Source organism: Nannospalax galili, unplaced genomic scaffold (assembly GCF_000622305.1).
Source record: "Nannospalax galili isolate Female #2095 unplaced genomic scaffold, S.galili_v1.0 scaffold198, whole genome shotgun sequence".
NCBI lineage: Eukaryota > Metazoa > Chordata > Mammalia > Rodentia > Spalacidae > Nannospalax > Nannospalax galili.
In genome coordinates, this window is record NW_008341748.1 from 2,784,383 (window position 1) to 2,806,400 (window position 22,018).

A 22,018-nucleotide genomic window follows, 5' to 3' on the forward strand; every position below is an offset into this window, starting at 1 on the left:
TTCTTTTCTTGAACTTTATGTGTCTTTGTGGTTTACTTTTTGGGTATGAAGAGCTGGTTTGTCTAAGCTTCTGGTTCTCTCTTTTGATTTTATACTGTTGTTGTCGGATTGATTTTGTCTTCAGGAGATCCGCGGTGGCCCAATTCCAATGTGAGTCAGAAGTTTTCAGACTTTCTCCTTAGGTCTGGAATCTTCTAAGAATGCTTTTGGCCTCAGGAACTTGGGTGTTGGACTGACCTGCGATCCTGACCCTGACCGTGGCTGTGCCACGCAGGGATGCACTGGCAGATGGGGAGGGAAGAAGCCCCAAGCTTCCCCAGGGAGTGGATTGAGTAGCTGGGTTGTACTGGATGCAAAGGATCAGGGAGAGTAAAGGTAAGCCTCGGAGCCCCAGAAAGAGGCTGTCAGCCCCAGAAAGAGGCTAGCGGGTGTTGCAGGATCAGGGAAGTAAAGGGAGGTGAGGGCAGGGCCAGGTCCAGAAGCAGTGCTCCTAGGGCCCAAGGAAGGCACTAAGTTGGTCTGGGTGAAAAAGATCAGGAAGCAGTATTGGTTCCCCAGGTGTCTGGGGACCCAAGACTAGGAATGGCGCAGGGTCCAAAGTAGGAGTAGAGAACAGCAGGGGAGATGGAAGGGTGAATGTGGCTTTGGGGGGCAAAGAGCCGGGTGCTGCGCTCTAGACTTACCCCAAGAGATCTGAGGATGGGAGTGCAGGCTAGGAGAGTTAGCCGGCGGTGCAGGTCACGGGAAGCAGAGAGAGGTGAGGGCAGGGCCAGGTCCAGAAGCGGTGCTCCTGGGGCCCAAGAATAAGTTGTTCCGGATGAAAAGGATCAGGAAGCAGTATTGGTTCCCCAGGTGTCTGGGGCCCCAAGACTAGGAATGGCGCAGGGCCCAAACTAGGAGTAGAGAACAGTGGGGGAGATGGAAGGGTGAATGTCCCAGGAATACTTTTATTTCTTTCTTAATTTCTTCTTCGACCCATTCATGATTCAGGAGTGTGTTGTTTAATCTCTACGAGTTCGTGTATTTACTGCCGCATCTTTTGCTGCTGATTATAAGCTTTATTGCACTGAGTTCTGATAGAAGGCATGGAATTATTTCATTTTTTTTATTTGTTGATATTTGCTTTGTGCTCCAGAATGTAGCCAATTTTAGAATAACTTGCATGAGCTGCTGAGTAGAAAGTGTATTCTTTGGTGGTTGGGTGGAATATTCTGTATATGTTAGGTCTATTTCATGTAGTCTGTCATTTAATTCAGATGTCTTTCTATTTATTCTTTGTCTAGTTGACCTGTCTATTTATTCTTTGTCTAGAAGACAGTGGGGTATTAAAGTTGCCCACTACCACTGAGTTGGTGTCAATTTTTGTTTCATAGTCCTAGACTACTGATTTTATGAAAATGGGTGCTCCAGAGTTTGGTGCATAATTATTCATGATTGTAATTTCTTCTTGGCCAATTGTTTCTTTGATTATAATGAAGTAACCCTACTTATCTATTCTCATGAGTTTTAATTTGAAGTCAATTTTGTCAAATATTAAAATTGTAACACCAGACTGCTTCTTGGGCCGTTTGCTTGAAATATTTTTCCATCCTTTCACCCTAAGACACTGCTTGTCCTTGAATGTGAGATGAGTTTCTTGAACACAACAAAAGATGGGTTTTCTTTCTTGATCTATTGCACCATCCTGTGTCTTTTGACAGGGGAGTTGAGGCCATTGATATTTAGTGTTATTGAAAGGTGTGTATTGTATGCTGTCATTTTAATTTCTTTGTGTTTGTGGCCCTATTTTGTGTTGCCATTGTTACACCTTTATTTTCTTTCTATAGCTTATGGGGCATGCTCCATCCTTTCTTCAGTCCTTTGTATTGCTTCAAGTATTCTCTGTAGTGCTGATTTAGAAGACATAAATTCTTTCAACCTATTTTTGTCATGGAAAATTTTCTGTTCCCCTTCGATCTTGATAGGTAGTTTTGCTGGATAAAGTATTCAGAATTAACATCCATGGTTGTTTAGAACTGGGAGTACTTTGCTCCAGGCTCTTCTGGGTTTCATAGCTTGCATTGAGAAGTCAGCTGTAATTTTGATGAGTTTTTCCTTTGTACATAACTTGTTGTTTATCTCTAGCAGCTGTACCCTCTCTCAGTACCCTCTCTTTGTTCTGTACACTTAATGTTTTTACTATGATATGCCATGGGGACTTTCTGTTCTGATCATGTCTCAATAGTGTTCTCTGTGCTTCTTGAATCTTTATAGGTATTGTTTCCTTGATTTAGGGAAGTTTGTTTCTATCATCTTATTGAAGATCTGTTCAATGCCATTGGTTTTGAGTTTCGTCTCCTTCCTGTATGCCTATAATATGTAGATTTTGTTGTTTCACGTTGTCCTACATTTCCTGAGTATTCCTTTCCTGTGGGTTTTTTTTTTTTTTTTTTTTTTTTAATTTTGCATAGTCTGCTTAAGGAATCCAGATCTTCAACTTTATCCTCCAGTCTTGATATTCTGTTTTCCATTTCATTCATTCTGCTTATGAGACTTTCTCCTGTTGTTTCTAATTGGTTTATTGAGTTTGTCAGCCCTGTGTTCATTTCCATTTGGGTTTTTTTCCCTATTTCTACCTCTTTAGTGAATTCGATTTTCAAATTATGAATTGCTTTTGGTATTGTATTAAGCCACATATTGGTATATTATTGGGTGTCTGTCAAAAGATTATGCCTTTCCTCTTTGAGTTATTTGAGTTGTATTTTCTTGAAGTTCTTTGATCATGTTTATGATTGTTCTTTTAAATTCTGAGTCCAGAAGTTCTGCAGGGTGGTTTGCAAAGTTCTGCACTTCTTTAGGACTCGTGGGTTTTATAGTGGACATATTTTTGTTTTTTTTCATATTGTTTGTGTTTTTGCATTGCTGTGTTGGTTATGTGTTCAACAGGAACATCTCTCTGTTTTGTTTAATTTTGGTTCATTTAATATTGTTTATGTAGCTTAGTAACTTTTTGTTTACATATGGAAAACAAATTGGTGAGTATTTCAAGTTCTTGCTGACTAGTAGACTGGTCAGAGTCCTGACTGAGCAGGCCTGTCTGCCTGTCCCAGATGCGGGAAAGTTGGCAATGAGGGGACTGCCTGGGGGGAACAGCCAGGGAAGAAGGCTGGTCTCAGGTGTGCAAAGGCAATTTGATGGTGGGAGCAGGCTGTGAGGACTTTAGGAAAAATAAACTGAAGAATTGTGTTGGTCTTGGTGCAAAGGATCAGAAAGCAGTGGTGGGGAACTGGGCCAAGAGGGTAGTCCAGAGGTCTGAAGAAGTGGGCCTGTGCCCAGGGCTAGAAGGAGGATGGGATGTAGGAGCTGGGAGATTCAATCAAGTTATAGGCTCTGAGATCTTTTGTGATTTCACATGAATTTTAGAATTTTTTTTCCTAATCTTGTGAAGAACGTCATGGGAATTTTTAGTGAGATTGCATTGAATCTATAAATTGCTTTTGCTAAGATGGTCATTTTCATCATATTAATTCTAGCAACCCATGAGCATGGGAGGGCTTTGCATCTCCTTCTGTTTTCTTCAATGTCTTTCTTCAACGACTTAAAATTTTGATTGTACAGTCTTTAATGTTTTTGGTTAGGTTTGTTTCTAGATATTTTACTTTTTGTGGCTGTTGTGAATGGGAGGGTTTCCCTGAGCTCTTTCTCTGATTGCTTGTTTTTGTTATACAGAAAGGCTACTGATTTTTGTAAATTGATTTTGTAACCTGCCACTTTGCTGAGCCATTCATCATTAAGGAGTGAGTGTGATGTTTAATTTCTATGTGTTCATGCAGTTATTAGACCTTCTTTTGCTGTTGATTTTAGGCTTTATTGTATTGTAGTCTTATAGAATACATGGAACTATTTCTTTTTTTTATTTGTTGAGGTTTGTTTTGTGGCCCAGTATGTGGTTTATTTTAGAGCTGCTTCCATGGGATGCTGAACAGAATGTGCATTCTTTGGTGTTTGGTTGGAACATTTGGTAGATATATGCTAAGGTCCATTTGATTTACAATATCTTTTAATTCAGACATTTCTCTATTTATTCTTTGTCCAAATGATCTTTCTATTGGAGAAAATGGGGTATTGAAGTCACCTACTATTACCAAGTTGGGAGTTAATCTGTGTGTTGAAGTTCAGTATTATTCTTTTTGAAATTGAGTGCACCAGAATTTGGTGCACATATGTTTATGATTATAATATTTCTTGTTAGATTGTTTCCTTGATCGGAATGAAATGACATACTTCATTTCTTCTAATTAATTCTACTTTGAAGTCTATTTGGCAGATATTAGAATAGCAAAGCTCACTTATTCCTTAGTGCCATTTGCTTGGAATATTTTTTTCCCATCCTTTCACCCTAAGGTGAACCTATACTTGACAGTAAGATGAATTTCTTGTAGACAACAAGAAGATGGATTTTGTTTCTCAGTCTATTCAACTAGTCTTTGCCTTTTGCCTGGGCAATTCAGGCCATCCTTATTTAACATTATTATTGAAATATTTGTGTTGGTTACTGTCATTTTATTCTCTATTTGTGTTCTTAGTCTTATTTTGTGTTTCTTTAATTATTGTTTCATTTGTTTTCTTTATGTAGTCTCTTGAGTATGACCATTCCTTTCTTCAGTCCTTTGTATTGCTTTGCTTATTCTCTATAAGGATGGTTTGGTGGATTCTTTAAGCTTATTCATCTCATGGATAATTTTTCTTTCTCCTTCAACTATGATAGGCAGTTTTACTGGGTAAAGTATTCTCAGTTGGCACATATGATCATTTAAAACTTGAAATACTTTGCTCCAGGCTTTTCTGGCTTTCAGAGATTACATTCAAAAGTCAGTTGTAATTCTGATGGACTTTCTTCTACATGTAACTTGTTTTTCTCTTGCATCTTTCAGTACCCTTTCATTGTTCTGTTCATTTAGTGCTTTTACTTTTATATGCTGTGAGGAGTTTTTTTCCTAGTGCTGTCTATGTGGTGTTCTGTGTGCTTCTTGTATCTGTATGGGTGTGTCTTTCCTTAATTTAGGGAATTTTTTTTTCTATAATCCTGTTGAAGATCTGATCAATGCCTTTGACCTGAGAGTCTTCTCCTTAGTCCATGCCTATATGTGTGGATTTTTTTTTCATGGTGCATCAGAGTTCCTGCATATACCAGTCCTGTGTTTTGAATTTTTTTCTGTTCTTTGCTTAAGCGTTCCAATTATTCTAGGGTATCTTCCAATTTTGATTTTCTACTGATTTCATTCATTCTACTGATGAGGCTTTCTCCTGTCATTTCAAATTTGCTTTTTGAATTTTTTGATTCCATCTTCATTTCAGCTTGATATTTCTTCAGCATCTCTCTCTCTCTCTCTCTCTCTCTCTCTCTCTCTCTCTCTCTTTCATGGATTCACTTTTCAAATCTTGTATTGTCTGTCATATCATTCAGTCGTATATTTGTATTTTCTTGAGCTTCATTCAGGAGTTTGTTCCTGTCCTCTTTGAGCTATTTGTTTGTTCTCTAGTATCCTTGAATTCATTGATAATGCTTATGATTGTTCTTTTAAGTTCTGTGTACTGGGGTTCCTGAGGGTAGGTTTCATTGTAGCACAATTCTATAGGACTGGTGGATTTGGTGGGAACATAATATCTTAGTTTTTCTTTTTCTTTTATTTTGTTTAATTTGTGATGTAGCTTGACTGTTTTCTGGTCTGGTATGAACAGGTTAGTTGGTCTGTGCTTCAGGTTCTCACTTTTGATTTCTTATTGAAGAGACAGGATGGTTCAAGGCAGTCTACTCAGTATCTCTCTAGCAGCTTGGTGGGATTAAATGGGTGGGTTCTGCCTAGCTAAGCAAGGTTAATGTGAGCCCTGGAGCAGTGTGATGGGGGCTGGTCCTAAAACAGGGCATTGGCAGCTGAGTGGGTGGGATCTCATTAACTTTCCAGACTACTCAGGAGCTCTCAGGCAGGGCAAGGTCCCAAGGCAGGGCCTCATTTATTTTGATGTCCCAAATTGATCTCAGTGTTTCTGGAAATATTTCATCAATATAAGCATAGATATTTTCATATTTAGAATATAGAATGCCCTGTATGAACTAATTCTTAAAGTTCATCATTTCCCATGGCACTTTCAAGCCCTCCAAATCAGAGACAATGCTGTCTACAGCAGGTATTTTAAAGCCTCTAAAATGTTATTTCTAATGACCTGCTCTTGATCTCTGTACCCAGCCTTGAATTCTCCTCCTAGTCCAGTCTGAGTTACAGTAAGGAAAACCTAATGAATGAGATTGAAATTAAAATGAGTCTTTGCTTCACTCAGTAAAGCTGGTTAACTGATGAATACAGTAGCAAAGCTGTTCTTGGGAAAGACTGAGCAGCTGAATTTGAAGGTGTTACATATCCGTGTCCTTTGAGAAGTTATATTCTATTAGAAGTGAATTCATAGAGTACAGACTACAGAGTAGATAGTTTCATATATTAAATTTAATGATTTTAGTATCATATGTTACCTTTTGTTAACCACTTGTATTCCTGAAAAACACAATTTATTTAAATATGAGAGTAAATGATGTGTGGGAAATAATTTTAATGTAGCCTGGTGAATGAAGGATATATAAGCTGTACATTAATCCTTCATCTCCGAGGCAGAAGCAAGTATTGCATAGGTTAAATTCATTCACAGCCACTTTAACGTACATTTGGAAAATAAATAAATTAGTGGAATATGAAAATAAATGTTGTAGAAGAGGGAATTAAGCTGAATAGCTAATACTTTCCCATGAATACCTAAAAGCGAAGTATCAGGATGCTTTCCTAACTTGAAAGTTCGACAGTGGATTCCAGACAAGAATGTGGTCCTGGGCCAATTACTCTAATATTATATTCATTTTTTGTCCCTGGGAGCAAAGCAGGTGGCCGCAAGGTGGCTCCATGGGAATTGAAGCCTAGATCCAGATGTGGATCTTAGCAGACTAAGTATGGTGGTTTCGATCTACATACATAATCACTGAATTAATTAGGATTCTTAAAATCAAAAAGTTCTAGAACCTTTTTATAAGTTTGATACAAATTTGTGTTATAACACCCTTGACTTAAGCTGATGTGAACTATACTGTGAAGGTTACTACACCAATATTACTAATATTAGTAATTTAATAGTCATTAAAGGGTGAATTCCCAGATCCCACTAGAAGCATTCTATATACATATATACTTACATATGACTATATTGACAATATTAATTTTGAAGTTTAAAATATCTACATACCCAGTGGACAATAGTTAATGCAGAAACCTACAACTGGTCAAAGTGTAGAAATAAGGGACAATGTAGTGCTCAGCCAGAAATGGTATCTCTCTGTCCACCCCTTGAAGGTACAGGGACCATCACAGAAGAGGGAGTACAAATATTGTAAGAGCCAGATATCAGGGGGACCACAGAAAAACTGAGTGTTCTAGACATGAAAGGACCACAACATTCATGAACTCACAATATTCTAGCACAGAGGAAGGACCGCCTCATGAACTTGACTCCTCACTGAAGAGCTGTGGACAATTGATGGCTTTTGGGAGTGGGAGAGTCAGTTTTCATTAATACTTTGGTCCTGACGTGTCGACCATATTCCAGTGGATGGCCCCACACCCACTTGTATGTGGACAGATCAAATTCATTGTTTGAAGTTTCTAAAGAATTAGCAAAAATATTATACTAAAATAAGAAAACGGAAAAAAAAACTATGTCCCAAAATGCATTTGTACTTAGAATGTCCTTGTGTATAGAGCACTTATATAAGCACATACCTACATACACAGAATTTCCTATTAGATCTCTGTGGCTTTCATTTTGAGTTAGTAGGAGTACATTCATTCTGGTAAATAAAATATTGTTGCTTCATGTATATCATATTAATGCATTTAATCTTGAGGAGTCAACTTCAGTGGTTGCTTTGTCTCTTTTAGAAATAGCTCCAAAATAATCTGGTAAATGGGTACTCCATCCAGAAATATCCCAAAGCAAATCAACAGTCTATTTTAAATTGATAATATCAGGATCACCAGCTTCTTACAGGAAGCCACAAAGTAATGTGTATGTGTGAATAACTTGAAAATAATAAAACTGGATACAAATTAGATTCTTATCCTTCAGTCTACCTCACAGTATTCTCAGTATCACAGATGTTCTAAGTTATAATTGAAACTTACTTGGAGGGAATTGAGGCCAAGTTTGCATAATCTCTGGATTAGTCTTAGATATGTTCTCTTAATCTTTATATAGTAACTAAGAATAAAAAAAAAGATTCACTTTAAAGAGTACTTTACGTAAATATGGAGTCATTACTGGCACTTAAAGAGACATCTGCAAAGAAATATAGAGAAATAAGAGCACTAAGTTATAAGTTTCTTCTCCTCCTCTAGTAGGGATATGTACACATATTCTCCCAGAAGCCTCCATTTCTCCTGCTTTTCTCTAATCTCTTGGTGTATTTGGCAGAGGATTGTACTTGTGGGTAGAACTTAGAAGCTAAGTTTATGAAATGAGTCATTCACAGAGCAAAAATGCCTACCTGGGAGATTAAAGGGCCAGACTTTACGGATCCAAGGCAGAAGTAGTGCAAACAGGCTCCCTATGCTGAATGGTAGTTGATGCTAAGCCAATGCTGGTTTCAGAAGGGTCTTCTTTCTTCTTTAGCAGCTGGGGATGAATATCTTCAGCCCAGGAGTAAGAGCTATAATGTTGGAGGAGATGCTCTGCTAAGGGTAGGGGACAGAACATGAACTGCTATGGGCTCAGGAAAAGGACAAAAGTATATGCTTCTGGAGTTTTGCACAAAGGAATCCCTTAAGTAGATCTGTCTTAGGTTTGAAGGTTGGACCAGAAGGCCAGATGGCCTCTAATGCCAGGGCTGGCCTTGTCTGAACTCCTGCCTCAGACTTGATGAATATCAGATGAGAAAGCCAAACTAGTCACTGTAGTATGAGAGATAACTGGAGGGCCAGATGAATGCTGACCAGAAAAGTAACACCAGACATGGCATCACAGGGGGAACGCACTGACCCCAAGCCTTCCATGTACCATGAGTTGAACAGGCCTCCAAAGGAAGACAAGATCGAAGAGATACAAAGAGATTAAAACCTTCCTCAAAGTTTTGAGCAGAGATTCTGAGGGAAAGCAGAGTGATGTGATGCCTCAGTATGCCGTGAGACAGCTGAGGTTGATTTGCTACATGGCACAAAGAGCAAATGATTGAAAAGGAAGAGGCAATTCTTAATAGAGAGTATCCAGTGGTAGTGTATTTTTTCCCATCTTTTTGAGACAGGGTCTCCTTGTAATCCCAGCTGGCCTGGAGCTAGCTATGTAAACCAGGCTGGTATTGAACTCACAGAGATCTGCCTGCCTCTGCCTTCAGAGTGTTGGGATTAAAGGCTTGTGCCACCACACCCAGTGGCAAAAGGTGTAACCTTTCACATGTTTTGTTTGATTGGTTGTACAAAAATCAATCATTGGAGGTGATTACTTCCTTAGGATCATACCTCCTCAGTAAGTGTTTACAAAACTGTGGTAGTGAAAGAGTCAAAAAGTACATTCTCTCATTTCTTTATTCATGCATCCAACAAAGAGAAATCAATCGAGAACCACCTTACCACCTATGGTCCTTGCAGGGAAGGTACTGGGAACAGCTACTGTCCTTTGAAGGAGCAGGAGTACTACAGAGCCAGGGGCTAGCTTCAGCTCTCCAGCTAGCTGGGAGTCAGAGGCAAGTCACTCCTAGACCCCAGGTCTCAGTTTCCTGTAATTAAATGAAAGAGAAATATTCCATTTCTTAAGGGTAGGACTGTACTGAGTTTGGTTAAAATTAAAGACTTCAAACAACTTCTGGAGTATACAAGATGGCAACATAAAATGAAAACTTAACTGAAATAAATAAAAATGGAGCAAATAAGCATCTAAGGTTCAGCTTCTCACCTGCATCCAGAAGGCATGCAATCTCTGCTGCAAGTTTTCCTGTGGACTCTGAGGGTGGCCAGCCTTTCCTGGTAGAAAAAGCACTGTGCTGAGAGCTAAGATGCTTGCATAAATGCAGTCCTATTTCTAATCAAAACTTTAATAATGGATCAGTCACTGGGCCTATGCTACCTTACATTTCCTCCCTGTAAGATGGAGACCCTACACTCTGCTTTGCCCATAGCTCACAGATAATAAGTCCTTCTGCTGAACGGAGTCATTTCCTTATAGTCTGAGACTGGATGAGGTAATGAATGATGTCATTTTTCTTTCAGCCCTCTGTTGGCCACACCACCACCTCTACCTGCAGTGCAAGGCAGTGGGGGGTCTGGCAGTTCCAGTGACTCAGAGAGTAGCTCTGAATCAGACTCAGACACTGAAAGCAGCACCACTGACAGTGAATCCAATGAGGCTCCTCCTCGAGTGGCCACTCCAGAGGTGAGTGAAATTGCCAAGGTCCCAACATTCATCTATGTGCTGTGCCTTGAACTGCACGCCCCATGTATCAGTATGAATATTTAGCACAATAACTACTTCAGAAAAGTAGCCAGGGGGTTGATAGGATTGCTTCTCTAAAACATCTTCACATATGCCCTTTCATACAAATTTTTTCTGTGTGACTCTAACATGCAAAGACGTCTTACTCTGTGTCTTAGTTTGTTCTTCATTGCTGTGACAAAACACTCTGACCAGTACCAACTTGGGGAGGAAAGGGTTTATTTGTCTTACATCTCCCAGGTCACACACAGTTCATCAGGGAGCCCAAGGTAGGAACTCAGGGCAGGAACTTGGAGGCAGGAGCTGGAGCACAGGCCATGGAGGAACGCTGCTTACAGGCTTGCTCTCTTGGCTCCTGCTCAGCCTGCTTTCTTATGCAACACAGGCCCACCTGCCCAGGGGTGGCACCACCCACAGTGGGCTGGGCCCTCCCACATCACTCATCAAGAAGATGCCCCTCAGACATGGCCACAGGCCAGTCCAATAGAGGAAATTCCCCAATTGAGGCTCCCTCAACCCAGGTGTGTCAAGTTGACACTAACGCTATCCAGCACACTCTGTGATGGCTTTTGTGGGGAAGTCATTTAGCTACTCTGGGCCCCATGCCTTGTCCCACATAAAACTACCACAGTAATGACAATGTGAGCAGCTTCTTTGTAAGTGAACCAACCAAATCAGACACAGTTCTGGACCTGAGGACGCCAATACTTACTCTCCTTTAAAGTTATTTAAGTGATAAATTGATGCTAGAAAAGGTAAAATAGTAGTCAAGAAATGACATGTTCTTTATTTCAATATACATCATGTATCTGGTAATAATACTTTATGAAAATGCTTAGCGTAGCATCACAAAGTAACAAAACAAGAACTTTGAAATAGAAAAAATGTTTTATCCTTCCCATTGTCTGAATTCATAATAACTGCTCTTGTCTCCTCAGCCTGTACCTGGTACGACAAAGAAATTCACTTCATAGCTCTATAGATACTTATAGCTATAGATATAAGATGAAATGAGAAAGTGCAAGTCAAAACCCCAGGACTGTATTTGACTCATGTTAAAAAAATATTTGCTATTTTCAGTAACAATAATATGATTACTGCTTCCTTCTATTATATTCCAGTGTAACAGTAAAAATTAGCGTTAAGAAATACTTTGGTTGATCTGAAGTTGGGTTATTTATATCTAGTCAGACACAAAGGGAAAATAAATCACTAATTCGATTTGCATTGATAGTAAATGCTTCTACGATTGTGTGTGTGTGTGTGTGTGTGTGTTTATATGTAGATTGTCATTTAATACCCAAAATGGTTTGTTTCGTTTTTTACTGTCGAAAGGGTCTCATGTAGCCCAGGCTGGCCTCAAACTTAGTATATAGCTAAAGATAGCTTTGAACATCTGATCCTCCTACCTATACCTCCCAAGTGTGGAATTACATTTGTGCACTCTACCACACCTGGCTTATGTCATTTTTGAGGATGGAACCCAGAGTTTTGTGAATTGTAGGCATTCTACAAACTACATCCCCAGCCAACATCATTTGAGCTTTTATTAACAGATAGTTTCTATAGAGAAGGTCACCTTAAACTCTCCACAAGTAAAATTCATTCTTGTGCTGTTTCTCAATCTGTAGCCTGAGCCACCTTCAACCAACAAATGGCAGCTGGACAAATGGCTGAATAAAGTCACATCCCAAAACAAGTCATTTATTTGTGGCCAAAATGAAACACCCATGGAGACCATTTCTCTGCCTCCTCCAATAATACAACCCATAGAAGTCCAGAACAAAGTGAAATCAAACCCCAGCCAGGTTCTGGCTGGACCCAAAGAAAGGCCTCTCCTGGGTCTCATTAGGGAAAAAGCCCGTCCTCGGCCCATTCAGAAAATTCCAGAAACAAAGGCTTTGAAGCATAAGTTGTCAACGTCAATTGACACAATTTCTCAAAGAACAACTGGAAAGAAACAACCAAAAAAGGTTGAGAAGAACACCAGCTTTGAGGAGTTTACCTGGCCCAAACCAAATATTACCAGTAGCACTCCCAAAGAAAAAGAATGTGTGGACCATCCTGACCCACCACGAAGCCGCAGCAAAGCTGCTGTCCACAAACCAGTCCCTAGGAAAGAACCAAGGCCCCACATCCCTGTGGCTGCAGAAAAGAAGAAGTACAGAGGGCCTGGGAAGATTGTGCCAAAGTCCCGGGAATTCATTGAAACAGATTCATCCACATCTGACTCCAACACAGACCAGGAAGAAACCCTCCAGATCAAAGTAATGCCTCCTTGCATTGCTCCTGGAGGTAACACTGCAAAATCCAAGGATAATTCTAGTGCCAGACTGACCCTTAACACCTTGAATAGCAGCAACAACAGCTCATCTACCAATGAGGAGCCAGTGTTTTCCCCTCTTCCGATCATACAAACTGAACTTTTGTCCCCTATACGGGATTATGAGACTCCGAAGAACCTCTGGGTGAAGATTGACCTTGGCTTACTTTCTAGAGTCCCTGGCCAAAACTCAGTCCCAGCAGCACCCACTAAGACAGATCACAAGGAGACTGCCTCAAAACCTAAGCGTCAGACTGCTGCCACAGCTGTGGAAAAACCAGCCCCTAAGGGCAAGCGTAAGTCCAAGGTGAGTTGTCTGATGGAATCTTCAAGTGATTGTGAGCAGAGGGTCTTTGTTGTCGAATTTTATCTGGAATCTTCTTTTTAAGGAGCCCAACTGTAGAGGATTGCAAGCTCTGGTAAAGAAATTGACATTTTCAAAGGAAATGCAGTATTTGAATATAACCAGACATAGTATTAGGAATGATCGGGGTGTGGTGACAGTCATTGGAAAGTATAGCTCTGACCGTAGTGAGAAGTTATGATATACAGGAAAGAAAAATACATAGAAGTCCTTTCCCTAACCAGTCCCTGGAGTCAGCTCCTTAAACCACTCCTACTAACAGTGTATTATTATACAGTATTAGTGCATTATTGCTTTGCGGTCTCCCACTCCAGCATGGCACCCATGTGACCACAACACCCAGGTCCATCCTCTGGGTTTGTTTATTTCTGCGGACAAACATTACTACTCTTGTAAGTCAGCTATCCTGAGGGCATCCTGGCTTCTGCCACAGGAACACTTTACATTGCCTGCAAAGATTACTACCCTATGTGAAAAATCTCACCAATTTGTTTTTGGACCAATTATAAGTCTACATACTGCCATGAAGAGGGGAAATCCAGAGTGACCCTTACCAATTAAAATATGTCTAGATAGATGAGCTTATGGTCTACAAATGCTTTCTGATTTGCCTCGGGTTGGTTTTTCAGAATAGCATTGTCTCATGGTGCTACTTTGGTACTTTGTTCTTCAAAACACCATAGTGGCTAGAGAAGCAATTCCTAATCATTTCTCCATTTTCTGTTTCTTTCAAGAAGGGTCTTGAATATGGCCAGAAATGGCTTATATTGCTTAGTTAAGAGCAGCTTACCAATGACAACAGTGACCTATGAAATAGGATCTTTCAAGAGTCTTCATTCAGGTGTAATTTAGAGGTTGAAAAGCAGAAGAGACTAAACATGACCAGAAAACAAGGGAGTATCAAGACACAGGGGTGAGCTAGGAGAAAAGAGAACATTAGAACCCAGAGGAAAACTGGAAGAAATGCAAATAATGGGTGCAAGATCAAGAGGAGATCGGGGAGCTCTAAAGACAGGAGACTGAGATGTACTAGGAAACTGACTATGATCGTAAAGAGATGCGCTGTGAGCTGAGTGAATGCAGGAGACTGTAGAGTAAGTAGGTATCTGAAGAATCACAAGACTGAGAATTTCTGGGAGATTCGAGAACACTATGAGACAGGCAAGTATGTGGAGTCTGGGAGTGACAGGAGACTGTAGCGTGCTAGAAGGAACAGGAGAAGTAGCAGACTGGGGACCTCTGAGACAGGAATGCTGGGAAGCTGAGGAACACTAAGACATAAGAAGATATCATACTAGAAAACTGGGGCACACTGGGAGAAAAGGGAGTACTAGCGTATCAGGCAGTGCTAGGAGACTGGGGAGTAGTAGGAAACAGGAAAGTGCGGACAGCCCAGGAAGTGGTGGGAGACTGAAGAGTTCCAGAAGACAGGAAGTCCTAGGACCCTATAGCTCTAGGAAACTAGGGAATGCTATAACACTGAGGAACAGTAGCAGGTAGGCAAATGCTAGGAGTACAGGAGACTCAGGAACAATAGAATACTGAGGCGTACTAGGATGCATGGGAAGACTCAGACGGGGAGTGCTTGAAGAGGGGCATGGCAGATGACTTCAGAGTGCTAGCAGAATATGGAACACCCTCGAGGGGCTTCAGGAGGCCTAGGTAATGAGCAAGGACTAGGGGAAAGGGAGGTACCAGGGTACTAAGGAACAATAGGAGACAGGAATCCCAGGAGAGTAGGGAATACTGAAGGCTGGAGACTAACTGGGAGAGTGTAAGCACCAGAAAGCAAGCAGGTATTAGTGGACTGAAGATCAGTACTAGATTGGAGCACATTAATAGCCCGGAGTGCTAGCAGACTGAAGTGTAGGAGACATGGAAAACTAGAAGACTGTTTATGCACTATGAAATCGAAGACTGTTAAAAACAGGAGCACCATGAGATAGGCAAATACAAAAGAAAAATTCAAATTGGAGTTACAAAATATAGGAGTGTTCTAGAAAGGAGAATATTAGGAGACTAGGCAGTGACAGAAGAATACAGGCTACTAGGAGTCAGGCAAGTACTTGAAAACTAGGGGTGTGGCAGGAAATGGGGGGTCTGTAGGAGACTGGTGTTTACTGAAAGACTTGAAAATCCTGGGCAATCGGAGTTAGAAAGGCAACAAGGTCTTCTTGAGTAGGGAGCTCTAAGAGACAGGGAAGTGTTAAGGGACCAGGCAATGCTAGCAGGCTAGGGATAACTAGGAAACACCAAGAGTCAGGCAAGTGGGACTAGATTGGGCAGCAGGATGAGAGTGAGGAGCAGTAGGAGACTAGGCAGCATTAGGAAACTAGGGAACCCCAGGAAACTATGGATAGCTAGGAAATTGGGGAGTATTAAGAGACAGCACTGGAAGATTGAACATCTCCAGGAGAGAGGGGAGCACAGGATATAGGCAAGTCCTAGGAGACTTAGCTATGATAGGAGATTGAAGAGTGTTAGGAGCCAAGGCAGCACTGAGACGAGGGACCACGAGGAGACAGACAGTTACTAGGAAAACTTGGTTGGAATAGGAGACAGGGAAGCCTATTGATACTCAAGGAACAAGAGACAAGTGAGGGGGAGGGGGAAGGGGCTAGAGATGTTCCCTAGTGTTCAGAGAACATTAGAGCCTGGGGAAAGCTAAGTGATAGGCCAGTAGTAAGAGACTAGACAGTACTAGGAAACTGGGAATTGCTGGGGTACAGGAAATTGCTAAAAGGTTGAGCGATGGCAGGAGACTAGGTTGCACTAGCAGTTGTGGAAATATGTGGAGACTGGGGATCACTAGGAGACAGAGCAGTGGTAAGAGACAGTCAGATACTGGGAGAAATAAGAGCTCTAGAAGACTAGGGGGTGATGGGAGAGAGGACCGTGATAAGAAGCAGGTGATCCCCAGGAGAATGTGGAACACTTGAAGACAGGACAGTACTGGGTGAATGGGGATGGAGGGGAATGGTAGAGGGCACAGGAACATTAGGAGACTGGGAAGCTGTGGGAGGACTGGAGAACAGCACTAGGAGAAGGGATTGGTGCAGGCAGGGCAGTTCTAGGAGGCAGGAAAGTACTAGAAGAAAAACACTCAGACACAGAGGATCCCTAGCATCATCTCTTGAGCCATGCACTAATTTATCCAGTGAGAGCATCTCAGAATAGAGTAGAAGTCTGAGACCCTTGACCTGCTCCTGATTCTTCTCTTATTGATGACAACAGTACAGTCAAAATGTGCCTTTGGAGCAACACAGTTCAAATCCAAAGGCATGCCCTGCATATGATTCGTTCCATTCCATATTGTTGACAGCCCTTATGTGTCATGCAAAAAGCCCATGCTTTTTGGACAGGATTTGAGCTGTTACAGTTACAGTGTTAGTTTCTAAGCTACAAATAAGGGCACTCTTGATGACAGAAGTGTATGAGAATTGTAGATTCTCTTGACTTTGGTTGTGAGGTTCCTGTGCTAGTCAATCTTTAATCAGAAATTTACATTGAGTTTTAACCCTCTTAAACGCTAACATCTTGTGCGACTAGCCTAGGTAAGGTTGATTGCTTTTCTGTCTGATCAAAGGTACACATTTAACTCTCCAACCTAATGTAGAAGATAAAATAGAAACAATCTGTCTTGCTCATTTTTTAAATGTGTGAAACAGTTTTCTGAATGTGTCGTCTATTTCATACTCTGTATTTTTTCCCTGTCAAAGCCAGCAGAAGTTGCAGACAAAATCCCTGAGAAGAAGCAACGACTGGAGGAGGCCATCACTATCTCCCTGCCTCCTCCTTGTATTTCACCAATTCCACCCCACAAGCCTCCCAGCACCAGAGAGTAAGTTTGCCCCACCTCTGTGTGATGGAAATGTATGAGTGTTTTGACTTTTTTAAAAACCATGTTCGAAAATATTACAGGTATCCTATCCCATTAGAATTTTAAGCCAGAATCAAGAGTGTGCTCAGTTTAAGCCTGACTATTGTCTCTGATCAGTAGTCTATGATGGGTAAAGAATAGAATACAGATTATCATGTTTAGAGTGACAATAAGCTTTTAAGCAACGCATCTTTGCTCCAACTCAGAATTATCATCTAAATTAACCTCAATGAACTTTTTTGCACTAAGAGAAAGGTTTACACATGAAACAAAAAGAGGAAATATCAGAAAATATAAAACACCTTTATCTCATCATATGCTTCTATTTGAGGTTCAGTTTTCATGGTAACTGAACAATTCCCATTGATCCTGATAGGGTGCTGATTTATTATGTGATGTTTATGCAAAGCTGGAGGATCACTAGTTGCATCCTGACCCTATAGAGGCCAGGAGAATAACATGTTTGGAGAAAGGAGAGAAATGAGCTGTTGGGAAATTGGGCCCCATCCCCCCGGAGGACAGTTCTCTGTCAAGGAATGCTTGTAGGGATGGGTATGTTAGTTCCAACTAACTGGCATCTCCTCTCCATTCTTTCTCTATAGCAAGGTTCCAATGTCAGGCAGGGGGTCTCCTTGTCCTTTCTTCACTCAAATAATCACTTTTCTCCAGAGAAGTCCAGTCCTCTGTTCCTAACAAGCATTGTGACCGAGTTCTTTCTGTTTTGTAAATATCACTTAGCTAACAATCATGTCAGCTACTCGAGCCATTCTGTCTGGATAATTATTGCAATAAATTCATTCAACATTGGAGATTACTCCCATCAAAGCCCAGTTTGGTAGACTATTAGCAGCCTAGAGGAGAGAGGCAATCTGGCCAACTGCTGCTAACAATTGATTTCACAGATTACTGATTAGCATCAGTGATACAGCATCAATCTGCCACAAATCAGATGTCGGAAATAAGTCATCAGCTTACAGAGCTTTGGCTTCTTGTTTTGAAATGAAAGGTAGGATCAGATCGATTATTGATAGACCTACTCTGTATAATAAAATCATTCGGCCCCCAAGATGCCTGCCCCTCACCCTGAGAATCAGTAGCTATTTGTGCTATGTGTATGTACTCTCTGATAGAGTCTGGTTGTACAATCACCGTAAACATTGTTCTTGTTCTCAGAAAAGGAAATCCAGTAGAAAAAAAACTGACCTGCTTTACCTCAGAGTGGGCCAGTTATAAGAGGAAGCATGGACCTTGATGGTCAAACATAATCATTCTAGATCTAGGCCCCTTACCAAGGAGGACAGAATAAAATGGTATAGTGATGATGTAATATCTCCTTCTCAGTTTCCATGCTATGACCAGCTTGGACCACCTATAGGCAAAAGGAAAAGACCAGGACAGTAGAAAATTGCCACACCTACATCCCCTTATTAAGCCACCTCACTATGTAACCCACTGACTTGTTACTCTAAAGTAACTATTGATAAAATAGTATTTTTAGTGCACAGACTTTGTATGCCCTCTGCTTTCCTAGTATGTGAGAAATTGATATTTGCTTAGGAGCATTTATTGTTCAGGAAGGGCTTCTAGCATGTTTTTATAGTTATCAAAGACATTCACATCCCTGGAATTGAGGAAGAATGAATCAGATTGGTGTCTTAAGGATGTTCGTTTTGGAAACTTTCCCTCAAGCTTTATCTGCTCCACTGTATCTTTGATCCTTTGCATTAAATCCTTAGAGATTTCTAAGAGAAAATGCTCACTTTTCAAAATGAGCATTCTAAATCCAAAGAACTGACCAACAGAATGCTCTGTTGAGTACCCTCCACCATTTAGAGCTTATCACATCAATGGAAACTCAGTGTAATGGTAATGCACTTAACTCTTATCTACTGCGGGTTGGTCCTCTTCTATCCTACTTAAAGAGGGGCACAGATATGCAAACTTGTTTATTGTGGTTAGAAGGGTAAAAAATGTTCCCTGGGGGCTGGAGAGATTGTTCAATAGTTAAGAGCATGAGTTGCTCTTGCAGAGGACCTGGGTTTGGTACCCAACACCCACAGGAAGCTAACAACCATCTGTAACTACAGTCCCAGGGGATTCAATTCTCTCTTCTGACCTCTGTGAGTATTGTATGACACAGGTGCACTTACATCATACATGCAGACAAAACACATGCATCTAAAATAAAAATAAACAATTTTTTTAAAGAAAAATTTTCATTGGTGCCTTGTGTCAACACAATTATTAAATACTTCATGGTTCTTTTCCTCGGTGCCTTGTGTCAACACAATTATTAAATACTTCATGGTTCCAATTTACTACTAAATAAATGAGGAGACCAAAACACTGATACCTCTTGTGCAAAATGCACTGTTTCCCCAATCCACTGGAAAACATAGAGTTCCAATTGCAAATCAATTGCTTCTCAGAAGCTATTCTATCCTTTGCAGCTCCCAGTACCTTCATAAGAAACTCAAGTAGTCGGGGAGTGGCTAGGACTAATGAAGAACCTCCCGTAGATGCCATGGGAATGCTTAGCATATGTGTGTGTATGATGTGCATGTGCATGTACATGTGTATCTATATGCATCATCAAAGCCACATGTCTTGTACTTCATGTGGTCTGATGTTGGTGGAGAACTTCCTCATGACTGACCTTGAACTCACAGAGATCCTCCAGTGTCTGCCTCCCGAGTGCCTGGCTATGACTAAGAATCTTCATCATGTGTTCACTACCATTTGTATCTGATATCACAACTATGATAAATGACTCTACATCTTAAAGGAATTAAAAAAAAATAATTGGTAAGGGTTTTCATACTAACTTTAATCAATTAAGATAACAACAGAAACATTTCACTTTTTAAAGGGTGTACTGCATGACAATACAATGACATAGAGTCACATTTATGAAGCAAGGGATGAGGAAGACAGCATGTATTACTATAATTGACAAATCTGTGTAACAGAGGTGCAACAAGGAGCGTGAACTGATCTCTGTTTCAGGAAACCAGACCACTTGAATGCTTGTTCATCCTTGATTTGTTGCTCTGAGATATGGCAAATCTATATATCTAGACACTGACTGAACTGACCAAGAGGAAAACATAAATTCTTGTTGACTTAATTTGCTATTGAAAATTGCCGTCAATAATCATGAAAAGCAAATGGTTGCACAGTACAATATTACTTGTCTAAGAAAAGATTAAAATTCACATAATCTTCATTGATTAGTCTAAGACAGTAACTAAAATGAAAATCCATGACCCAATTACCATGTAAAGCAGTTAGCATAAGATTTCAGTTGTTCTGTTTTATTTGAAGTCTCAGTCTGCTTGATGTGCCCATATAATGGGCAGATAAATCACTTTAAAAGCATGGGAGTACTTTTAGCATTGCAGATGTCTCTTGTCAATATGACCAAAGAATATTTTAAATGGAGTTTTTTGAAGTGGAGTACATCAGTACTTCAATATACCAATTTAAAGTGAGTGGATATTTATAACTTGGCATTGACAGAGAACATTCTGTACAGACAATTTTCAATGTTTCACACTAGTATTTAGCATGCAATTTATTTGTAATAACATAGAAGCAAGATATATAATATTTTTATTAACTATGAAATGTATTGTGCCTTATATCATTTACTGCTTGAATTTTTAGTTAAGCCTTAGGGTAAAAGTAGGAATTATCCTGAAGAATGGAAGAACTGAAGTCTGCATTGTATTTTCTGTTAAAATCTAGTTAAGAATAATCTTCATAGTTTTCAGATATCATACTTTCCATTAGACATCTTCACCAGTAATGGAGTTCTACTTCAAGGACCTGTTGACTGGATACGTATGCAAGCATAAATTTCTATATGTCCATAGAATGATTCTATCTATAGCACTCTCTATATGACTCTATGCATTTATATATATATATATGTATGTATTCTAGAAAAGGTAAAGGATCATCCATTTTGCACATCACTTCAGCAAAAATAGTAACATAATGGGGAAAAATCTGAATCAAGAGAGATAAGATTTTGTGACAGCTAACACTGCTTTGTTTCCACAGAACTACTTCATCCAGGAGAGCAAATAAGCGAAAAGAAGAAAAACTATTGCCTCCACTACTTTCCCCACTGCCAGAGGACCTTCCATGCCGCAGAAACGTCAGTGGGAACAGTGCGCTCCTCAATCAAGACAAAAGCATTTCCATGACTGGACAAACCACCTCTACTAAACCTAAGAGAAGTGAAGGCAAATTCTGTGCTACATTCAAAGGGATAACCATTAATGTAAGTAGCGTAGAAGAAATGTTATGTCAGGCAAAACCAAGTTAACTTGGCTCATCTACTGTGACTTTACCAAGGGAATCTTGCAAAGGAAAGGGAAGAAGAGCCACAGACAAAACAAAACATGTTTGTATCCAGATACACAAACTCTATTATTTTAAATCATAATTACTCTAACCTGGCATGAATTCTTTCATTCCAAATTAACTCGCCACCTTGCTTCTCCTCAAATGGATTGCACATGCAGAGACTCATGGCTTTAGATGTCCTTGGTTCAATCCCGTCCTATCTTATAGGTGAGGCATACACTGCCATAATACAAAACACAGCAACTTCTATATAGTAGTCACTGATCTTTCAGTGTATAAAAGAAGTGGATGGACTTGGGGCACCCCAAGGTCATTAACTAGGACAAGAACTCCAATTTTCTTCAGATTTTCAAATGTGAATTGCTTGAAAAACAATGATTAAATAGAATTGACTGTCAATATTGAATCTGTTTCTAAGATGTACAATAAGGCTTCTAACCTAAAAGACTTGGTAGTCCTTCGGGTTTTCTGTATTGTGGCTTCATTAGCATATATCATCAAAAACCTGTATCATTTTCTGTTATCTATCATACAATGCCATTTTATTTCTCAGGAAAAAGTACGGGAACTATTTAAA

General features: G+C 40.1%; 1 protein-coding gene across 5 annotated transcripts in view; it reads left to right on the forward strand.

Annotated features, from left to right (window-relative positions):
- The window catches only part of Aff2 (AF4/FMR2 family member 2), a 560,677-nt gene that overhangs the window by 501,872 nt on the left and 36,787 nt on the right, over positions 1-22,018 (forward strand). For all 5 annotated transcript variants that reach the window (XM_029565511.1, XM_017799178.2, XM_029565512.1 and 2 more), the window contains 4 exons: positions 10,278-10,440; positions 12,132-13,130; positions 16,907-17,028; positions 21,133-21,355. In XM_029565511.1, coding sequence (XP_029421371.1) covers positions 10,278-10,440; positions 12,132-13,130; positions 16,907-17,028; positions 21,133-21,355 — 1,507 coding nt within the window. The remainder of the gene's footprint in view (positions 1-10,277; positions 10,441-12,131; positions 13,131-16,906; positions 17,029-21,132; positions 21,356-22,018) is intronic.